This window comes from Notothenia rossii, assembly GCF_949606895.1.
Source record: "Notothenia rossii genome assembly, chromosome: 2".
Classification (NCBI taxonomy): domain Eukaryota; kingdom Metazoa; phylum Chordata; class Actinopteri; order Perciformes; family Nototheniidae; genus Notothenia; species Notothenia rossii.
The window spans coordinates 4,757,255-4,768,172 of record NC_136904.1 but is presented as its reverse complement, the minus strand read 5'-3'; the positions used below and the strand labels follow the sequence as shown (position 1 = coordinate 4,768,172).

The 10,918-nt window shown below is 43.8% G+C and overlaps 1 protein-coding gene across 1 annotated transcript in view; it reads left to right on the top strand.

The window, feature by feature from the left end:
• The window catches only part of lrrc28 (leucine rich repeat containing 28), a 12,784-nt gene extending 3,543 nt beyond the window's left edge, over nt 1-9,241 (top strand). The window contains exons 4-8 of the mRNA XM_079662649.1: nt 1-121; nt 1,242-1,344; nt 1,989-2,155; nt 5,735-5,909; nt 8,502-9,241. Coding sequence (XP_079518775.1) covers nt 1-121; nt 1,242-1,344; nt 1,989-2,155; nt 5,735-5,909; nt 8,502-8,571 — 636 coding nt within the window. The 3' untranslated portion in view covers nt 8,572-9,241. The remainder of the gene's footprint in view (nt 122-1,241; nt 1,345-1,988; nt 2,156-5,734; nt 5,910-8,501) is intronic.
• The last annotated feature ends 1,677 nt before the right edge of the window (nt 9,242-10,918 follow it).

The following is a 10,918-nucleotide window of genomic DNA, read 5'->3' as shown; positions in this document are numbered from 1 at the left end:
TCTCTGCAGAATCTCACCGCCGACCACAACCTGCTGACTCGATTCCCCCGACAGCTCTGCTGGCTGCAGCGCCTCAACCAGCTGTCCATGGCCGCCAACCGCCTCACCTTCCTGCCCCTCGGTAGGCAGCTTGACTTATTCAAAGGTTCAAAGCTTTTACGGTCACATGCACAAAGCTACAGTGTAGACATGGCAATGGAATGTTTCTGACCTGAGCTCCAACAACGCAACATATATAATCAAATACAGAAATACAAAATAGTGCAAGAAGACTACAGTGCTTTGTTTTCGGTCCTTTGATCTTAAAGCACTAATTTCACTTCTGATGTATTTGTTTACATCCAGTACATCAGACATAGTGCATGCAAACACGGCTACAGCCTGATCAGTTAGGGGGTGCTACACTGATTTAAAACGTGCTTTTTCAAACCGTTTTAGCAGGCTGGGTCGGTCAGTCCTTATAACTAAAGCTTGACTTCAAATCTTTCAATAAGTAATGGATGTATTGCAATTTAACGCGTATATTCATTCATGGTCCCAGAGGATGAATCCTACCAACTTCAGCCGGCTTTTGAAACTTTCATTATCTCAGGATTTGATTGGAGTTCCATTCTTGAATTACAATGTTGCTCTTAATAATTCCTCATGTAGTCTACAGGGGTGCACATTGCAGCAGAGTGAAGTAAGGGTACGCTTTTTCTATTTGCTAAAACAGAAACCCCCCAAAAAAGACAAATCCTGAGACAAAAGCAAACATTTATTGAGGGTAAACTTTTATCTTTAACTTTTAATTTTACAACCGTTTTTTGAATATTTCTCAATGAGTTCAAGATTGTGTTTTTATATTTAACTCGTTTCCGAAGCAGCTGCGTGTTTCTCCGAAGGGAATGACCGTTGTAGCACGTTTGCACCTGTCACCCATCGTTGGAATAAAGCACCACTTAAATATTAAACTGTTGTTAAATAGAGAATGACGATCCCTTAGTTCTTGTAAAGCTCCTCATGATTCATTTTGCCCTTTGTTTAAAAAGTCGATGTATTTGATCAGCTGTGTGTGTGTGTGTGTGTGTGTGTGTGTGTGTGTGTGTGTGTGTGTGTGTGTGTGTGTGTGTGTGTGTGTGTGTGTGTGTGTGTGTGTGTGTGTGTGTGTGTGTGTGTGTGTGTGTGTGTGTGTGTGTGTGTGTGTGTGTGTGTGTGTGTGTGTGTGTGTGTGTGTGTGTGTGTGTGTGTGTGTTACACAGATCTGGGCAGATCGAGAGAGCTACAGTTTGTGTTTGTTGACAACAACGTGGATCTGAAAGGATTTCCCTCCTATCTTTTCAACAAGGTCATCGGCTGCAGCGGGTAACCATTACAACCCTTATAGAACCAAAAGCACTGTCATGCATATTAAAACACTTTAAGTCCTATACCTATAAATTGTTGCTCAATACAAAAAGGATATTCCACTTATACTCCAGTTTACGTGAAGCCATGCATACTTCACTTAAAGGTGGGGTAGGTAAGTTTGAGAAACCGGCTCGAGATACACTTTTTGTTATATTCCATGGAATGCTCTTAACATCCTGATAGCAATGAATATATTAAATGCTCTTGACAATAAATACATAAAAAATATCACCTGTGGAAGCTGTAGTACTGTAAAAAGCACGACCAATCATCTGAGCCGGCCCGGCTAAAGTAACTGGATGGCCTACCTGCCTGTCAGCCTCCATCTGTGCACAAACTTATCTCGTGCCCTCATTGGTCATGTGCGCGTTCGTGTGTGTTGGAGGAGGGGCTCTGTGAGGAAGGGGCAGATTTTCTCCGGTTGTGTATTTTAAAATTCTAGCGCACTCGAGCTGGTTTCTTCAAAATGACCGACCCCACCTTAATTCAATTACAAGTCAAAATAACTTTTGAACACAATCTGAAACCCAGGACCCTTGTTTCTGCTTCTGGCCGAGCACGTGGGCTGGAAATGCTCTGAATGTGTGTTTCTCCTCCAGGTGTGGTGTGTCGGCCCAGATGTCGAGGGGGAGGGAGACCCTGAGTCAGGCTCTGGTGGGCCTCCCCGCGGAGGTGAAGGTGGTGGGCTCAGAGACGGAGAACGTGGTCCCCCTGGAGGAGCTCGCCCTGAGGGCCCTGCACCGGATCTACCACCACGGCAAGACAGGTGAGGAGAGAGAGTTCACACTTCCTTTACTCAAGTAGAAGTACAGATACTCGTGTTTAAAAATACTCTGGTGAAAGTAGAAGCACTGACTAAACTTCTTTACTCAAGTCAAAGTAAAGAGGCTTTGAAATGTACTTCAGTAAAAAGTACCCATAACTAGCAGCTGTTTTAAAGAGTACCTGACCTCCCTTTATATTAATGGAAGTCAGTGTGAGAAAAAGTTTTTAGAGAGTACTTGTCCATGGACAAGTGAGTTTGGCAATTTACTTGTCTGAATACATTTTTCACTTGTCCAGAATGGACACAAATTGAGGCCACTGGAATCTTCTTCTTTGCCATCGTATTTTTTCCCACGGTTTTTACGACACCGCTAACGTAAGTGAGCGGTAAGATTTTACTGCATCACACATAGGGTTGGGTATCGTTTGGATTTCTTTTTTTTTTTTTTTTTTCGATTCCAGTTATTTTCGGTTCTTTGAGAAGGTAAAAATAAGTCCCATGACAAACTGGGAGAAAAATATATTTATGAAAACATTAAGTCAAATCTGTATTCCTATTTACAAATCACTTCATACTGTTTAATTTCTTAGGGTTATTGAATACAATTATATAAAAATAATCTCTGCATTGTTTAGTTAGTTCTAAGTGGTGCAGTTTGAGAATGTACAATTGGCCCAGTCTCCTCTGATGTTACACTGCAACCTGCCTGTGAGACAGAGTCCAACCACACAGTCTGTGTCCAACACATGTCCTGCAACACACATGCTGCAACCTGCCTGTGAGACACAGTCCAACCACACAGTCTGTGTCCAACACATGTCCTGCAACACACATGCTGCAACCTTCCTGTGAGACACAGTCCAACCACACATGTCCAACACATAGGCCTAATAATAATAATATTTATAGCCTAAGGCCTAGCGCTTTTCTACAACTCAAAGACGCTTGCACGCTTACACATGTCCTGCAATACGCTTGCTGCAGCTGCTCACTGTTTGTAAAAGTAAATAAATAGTATTTTCATTTCAATAATGTAGCCACTTTCTATACCCTGTTTCATAAACAATACTGACATCCCTGTGCTCCTCCGAGTCTGGGGGTCCGGGGACGTGAGGACAGCGCGAGGACACAGGGAGGCTGCTTCACTTCATAAAGGAAATGGCGGTCATTATTAACAACATAGGAGCTAAAACGCTTAATAACCTTCATTACGTGTTAGAGAAAGAACATAAGAAAGTTTGACAAAGATGAGGCTGTTAAACGGGCAGCGGATCCGCTGTGCGTAGAGAGAGAGAGAGAGACGCTGAGCTGCACCGTGCAGCGATCAGCTGATATGGAGCATAGAGAGAGAGCTGCGGTCCGCGGGGCTCGGCCTCCTGTCCTCACAACTATTATCAATCCCGGGACCGGACAATTGTTATTTGTTCCTACTCAAAACCGAGTTTTGCTTCCCAACCCTGCCACTGTGCTACACTTCCCGCTCCGCCCCGCCCCGCCCCGTCTAACTGTACAGAAAGTGGCGAGATGCATTTCCTTAGGAATCGTCAAGCAGAACCGAAACTAACATTTATAAACGAACAATTGTGGACACGTACACTTTGCGAATGAGTTCTGCCTTTTGTAAACTGAATTTATCAATCATTTGTCCATAAATCAGGGCGAAAAACGTCACTTGTCCGCCGGACAAGTCAATTGAAAGATCTACTTGTCCAATATTGTAAAGTACACGTCCCGGACGGTGGGACGTGTACTTTTTCGCACACTGGAGGTTTAATAGTGTAATGGAAATTCTGATTATCAGAGAATTGAATGCTGTGATGTTATATTTAACATATACATAATCATATTCTATAAGCCTCACATGTCAAGAGACCGTAGATCCCAGCACTCAGGAAGGTAACCATGGATCTGATCATGGGTCTATTTTACTCTGATCAGGGGTCAGGGGTCAGTCACGACTGAAACCAGAACAAAGAAAGACATCTCTTTGACGAGTTCATTTCGAGAGTTTCCAACACACTAGCAAACCACACAAAAAAAGATAAGTCTTATGCTTCTGTCGTTTTTAATACTAACCCCCCCCCCCCCCTCCCGCTTAGCTATTGTAGTTTAGATCCAAGACAAAAGTGACAGAAGGGGGACACGCTGGAAAAAAAATCACTGCTCCTTCAGCACCACGGACAGCGACAGCCTGAAGTGCTTCACTGACCAAGAAAATGTAAATAGATACAAATACAGACCATTTTGACGAAAACCATAAATGACAACACAATATCATGTGAAACACTTTCCAAAATCTGAAGGAATACACTTAGCAATGGTCTTTATTATTTATGACTCTTGAATTCATGAATGCACCAACATTTAAACACCTATTATTGACGGAAAACTATGTTTATATGCATGTTTATTAGTAATAAAGATTCACAGGTCCATCTTCTACTTATTATTCTGAATATCAGATTTGTTGCCATCAAATTTACACGAATGGGGCGGAGCCTGCGAGCTAGTTCAGGCAGTCAACTCCAGCACTTCTGCTGCATTCATACATAACGCCCCTTGCCACTCTACAACCAACCAACCAGAGTCTCCTTAATATGCCGCTCTATTGAACGTGCCAGATCTCTCTCCATGCATTGCTTGCTGCTGCTGTTCAGCTACTTCCACCTTAATGCTGCTTGCCTGCCCCACCACCACCCCAGCTTCCAACCCAGCTTCCAACCCAGCTTCCAACCCAGCTTCCAACCCAGCTTCCACCCCAGCTTCCACCCCAGCTTCCAACCCAGCTTCCAGCCCAACTTCCAACCCAGCTTCCACCTCAGCTTCCACCCCAGCTTCCACCCCAGCTTCCACCCCAGCTTCCACCCCAGCTTCCACCCCAGCTTCCACCCCAGCTTCCACCCCAGCTTCCACCCCAGCACCACCCCAGCTTCCACCCCAGCTTCCACCCCAGCTTCCACCCCAACTTCCAACCCAGCTTCTAACCCAGCTTCCACCCCAGCTTCCACCCCAACTTCCAACCCAGCTTCTAACCCAGCTTCTAACCCAGCTTCTAACCCATCTTCCACCCCAGCTTCCACCCCAGCTTCCACCCCAGCTTCCACCTCAGCTTCCACCCCAGCTTCCACCCCAGCTTCCACCCCAGCTTCTAACCCAGCTTCTAACCCATCTTCCACCTCAGCTTCCACCTCAGCTTCCACCTCAGCTTCCACCCCAGCTTCCACCCCAGCTTCCACCCCAGCTTCCACCCCAGCTTCCACCCCAGCTTCTAACCCAGCTTCTAACCCAGCTTCCACCTGTAGGCTCGGGGGGTTAGTTATGTAATCATCACTCATGGTGCTATGTATATCTGTGGAGTGATGAGGCCCGAGCCTAGTCGCCAAACTCAAACTATGCTGCTTCTAATAAACATGTTAAAGAAACACGTGAGTTGTCCGAGTGAAATTATGGTTTGACGTCTCAAAGAATTGGAATTAACCAAAAAGAAAGTGTGATGCTCCAATTACATTGAAGTGACCTCTTTGACTGTAAACGTGTCCAATAACCCCCCCCCCCCCTCCCCCCTCCCTGTGTCTCCAGACCTGGCCCCCCCCCTCCTCAGTCTGCCCCCACCCCTCTGTCTGCCCCAGAGTCTCCTCCAGCTACTCCACTTCCCTCTGGGTCACTGTCACCGCTGCAGTCAGACCATGTTCACCACCATCTTCCCCAAGCTGTTCCCTCTGAGGGACACCGCGCTGGCAGGGGTGCACCGCAGGTCAGATCACACGCACCTTTATAGACATGACTCACCTTCACAGATCAAACGCACCTCTATAGACATGACTCACCTTCACAGATCAAACGCACCTCTATAGACATGACTCACCTTCACAGATCAAACGCACCTCTATAGACATGACTCACCTTCACAGATCAAACGCACCTCTATAGACATGACTCACCTTCACAGATCAAACGCACCTCTATAGACATGACTCACCTTCACAGATCAAACGCACCTCTATAGACATGACTCACCTTCACAGATCAAACGCACCTCTATAGACATAACTCACCTTCACAGAACAAACGCACCTCTATAGACATGACTCACCTTCACAGATCAAACGCACCTCTATAGACATGACTCACCTTCAGAGATCAAACGCACCTCTATAGACATGACTCACCTTCAGAGATCAAACGCACCTCTATAGACATGACTCACCTTCACAGATCAAACGCACCTCTATAGACATGACTCACCTTCACAGATCAAACGCACCTCTATAGACATGACTCACCTTCACAGATCAAACGCACCTCTATAGACATGACTCGCCTTCACAGATCAAACGCACCTCTATAGACATGACTCGCCTTCAAAGATCAAACGCACCTCTATCGACATGACTCACCTTCACAGATCAAACGCACCTCTATCGACATGACTCACCTTCACAGATCAAACGCACCTCTATAGACATGACTCACCTTCACAGATCAAACGCACCTCTATAGACAAGACTCACCTTCACAGAACAAACGCACCTCTATAGACATGACTCCCCTTCACAGATCAAACGCACCTCTATAGACATGACTCACCTTCACAGATCAAACGCACCTCTATAGACATGACTCACCTTCACAGATCAAACGCACCTCTATAGACATGACTCACCTTCACAGAACAAACGCACCTCTATAGACATGACTCACCTTCACAGATCAAACGCACCTCTATAGACATAACTCACCTTCACAGATCAAACGCACCTCTATAGACATGACTCACCTTCACAGATCAAACGCACCTCTATAGACATGACTCACCTTCACAGATCAAACGCACCTCTATAGACATGACTCACCTTCAGAGATCAAACGCACCTCTATAGACATGACTCACCTTCAGAGATCAAACGCACCTCTATAGACATGACTCACCTTCACAGATCAAACGCACCTCTATAGACATGACTCACCTTCACAGATCAAACGCACCTCTATAGACATGACTCGCCTTCACAGATCAAACGCACCTCTATAGACATGACTCGCCTTCACAGATCAAACGCACCTCTATAGACATGACTCGCCTTCAAAGATCAAACGCACCTCTATCGACATGACTCACCTTCACAGATCAAACGCACCTCTATCGACATGACTCACCTTCACAGATCAAACGCACCTCTATAGACATGACTCACCTTCACAGATCAAACGCACCTCTATAGACAAGACTCACCTTCACAGAACAAACGCACCTCTATAGACATGACTCCCCTTCACAGATCAAACGCACCTCTATAGACATGACTCACCTTCACAGATCAAACGCACCTCTATAGACATGACTCACCTTCACAGATCAAACGCACCTCTATAGACATGACTCACCTTCACAGAACAAACGCACCTCTATAGACATGACTCACCTTCACAGATCAAACGCACCTCTATAGACATAACTCACCTTCACAGATCAAACGCACCTTCACAGATCAAACTCACCTTCACAGAACAAACGCACCTTCACAGATCAAACGCACCTCTATAGACATGACTCACCTTCACAGATCAAACGCACCTCTATAGACATGACTCACCTTCACAGAACAAACGCACCTCTATAGACATGACTCACCTTCACAGATCAAACGCACCTCTATAGACATAACTCACCTTCACAGATCAAACGCACCTTCACAGATCAAACTCACCTTCACAGAACAAACGCACCTTCACAGATCAAACGCACCTCTATAGACATGACTCACCTTCACAGATCAAACGCACCTCTATAGACATAACTCACCTTCACAGATCAAACTCACCTTCACAGATCAAACGCACCTTCACAGATCAAACGCACCTCTATAGACATGACTCACCTTCACAGATCAAACGCACCTCTATAGACATGACTCACCTTCACAGATCAAACGCACCTCTATAGACATGACTCACCTTCAGAGATCAAACGCACCTTATTTTAGTTCAAACCCAAATAAAGGCAGGTTATTCCCTTATTTCAAATATAAACATCAGAATCCATTACATTTTAAAGATAACTTCACAAAATATAGTGGGTAAATATTGACTTGTGAAGAACAGGATATCTGAAACTAAAAAGGGAAATCTGTATAATTGTATAAATGTATTGCTATAAAAACATATGGATAAATAATGTCTAATATAGTCAACACCTGCAATTACCAAAAACATGAACAAATTGGTGCTTCAGCTTCAAACAAAACACCCATATCTAATAACGTTTGAGTTATTTTACATTTGAAACTTACTTTTGGAATATAAAATATAACTTGAACGCATTTATTCTCCCTTCTCTCCTCCGCAGGACGACGGTGAGTTTTGTGGCTTATTGTTGCTCCAGTCACTGCCTCCGGACCTTTGACCTGCAGGGATGAGGACACACACACACACACACACACACACACACACACACACACACACACACACACACACACACACACACACACACTCGTCCAGAGAGCGACAGACGAACGGTTCGTTTTGTTTGTGGATCTTTCAGGAACATTACTAAGAGAAGCAGACGCAGAATGTTCGGAGGTTTTTTTATTTTATGGACACAAGGCTCGTTGAGAAACTCACCAAAAACTTACATGATGAACCAGAAGAAGGTGTGTGTGTGTGTGTGTGTGTGTGTGTGTGTGTGTGTGTGTGTGTGTGTGTGTGTGTGTGTGTGTGTGTGTGTGTGTGTGTGTGTGTGTGTGTGTGTGTGTGTGTGTGTGTGTGTGTGTGTGTGTGTGTGTGTGTGTGTGTGTGTGTGTGTGTGTGTGTGTGTGTGTGTGTGTGTTTTCCACACAGATGTTTCCTTGTGGACTCACAGATATTTTCTACTAAAGTTTGTTTGACTGGAGAACGTTTGAAGTCAGATTGAAAATGCTACTTACATGTTTAGACGTAAGTAAAAGGAATGGTGCAGTTGTTGCTACAGGTCTGTTCAGCTGGAGGTCTCCTTGGTAACTGATGCTTGTGTGTTGTTATTAATGTTATCTAATTCCTAATGTATCTTTTGTGTTGACTGTGTTTCAGTAAATATTGACTCATGTTTGACTTTTGTTGTGTTTGTTCCTTTATTCACGTTGGTCTAATGTTCGTGTCACACTTTTATCTTCAACTCAATCTGTGTGTTGGTGGAAAGGTCCTGTTGAGTTGAAATGCTAAAAGCTTGAGAAAATACAACTAAGCAATTAGAAAAACTACATTTTAAACCCACACCTCAATAAGCACCAATAGAGAAAAGAATATATAGAAAATATATTTTGATTATCTACTGATTTTGAATGCAAAGATTTCAGAAAATGCTCTTTTTGGCCTCGGAAATATGTAGATTTATATCATATTAAGGATTTTAAATGAAACAACACGACATTAAAAGACATCGCGTTGGACTGTGGGAAACTGGAAGACACTTTTTCACTGTTTTCTGACATTTTATTAACAAACCATTGGGATAATAATTGTAAATTCCTGTAATATTTACAATTAAAATGTGAAATGAAGTGGGAAAACTAAACAAAAATGGGGTTACTTTGGTTTACATGATGATACATTTTTGATGATACACTTTTTTAATGCAAAGATGTCAGAAAATAGGGTTTTAATGTGAAATATCTCATTAAATTGAATATTTTGGGGTTAAAACTAACAAAATAAGACACTTTTCCCTATTTTCAGACATTTTATAAACAAACAATTGAGAAAATAAATGGAAATTGGTGAGAATATTTTCAAATCAGTTGTAAATGGGAAATCTAAACACAAAAGGATGTTAATTGTGGCATGTTAACATACAGGGACATTATATGAAATGTACATCAACATTATTACTCCTACGAAGAGAGTCAGAAGATCTTTATCGACAACATGTCACACGCTTCACTCGTACTTACAGATAGAAACAAATACAGAAAAGCAGCAAAAAGAAGGATCAGATAAAAGAGATGAAGCACATCATCTCTTATCAAAGTGTGTGTGTGTGTGTGTGTGTGTGTGTGTGTGTGTGTGTGTGTGTGTGTGTGTGTGTGTGTGTGTGTGTGTGTGTGTGTGTGTGTGTGTGTGTGTGTGTGTGTGTGTGTGTGTGTGTGTGCGCATGTAAATGGTCTGCAAAGGCTACAATGTCCTCCCTCTATTGGACTTATGAAGCTCGGCGCAAGTTCTTTCAGGAAGACTCAGGGTGTTTCTCAATGTGGAGGAAAGCTGCCCCAGAGCCACTATTTCAAGCATGCTACGTCATCGAGTGCCGCCGAAGGACTGTTCCAATCTCCAGCATACTTGGAATTCTACCGAGGCCGGCGTACTTCGTTTGGAGAAATTTCGAGGCTGCACATGTGTAGACTCCGCGGTCTAAAAATCCCCACAATGCTTTTCGCACGGACCAATTTCCCCAAATCTGTGGCGGAAAATGTAAGGCGGGGCCTCTCATATGACGCACACCTGCACACTTGCTCGCCTGTTTCACTCTTTGTTTTCCGAATGCCAGGAAGGATTCTTGCCTTACTTCTGAAGCAAGTGACTCGGAAGACATGTGCTACCAAGCAAGCGTGCTCGACATTGAGAAACACCCAGGATATACATTCAGTCCGCAGCTGCTTATAATCAGCTCATTATGGGCTTCCTCTATAACCTATTACATTTCACCTCAATCTCCAGCAGCCAATCAGCGAGCTGCAGCCAAACTTTAAAATGGTTCTCCTCTCTCCTCCAGTCAGCTGTTATTTCAGGTTTTCA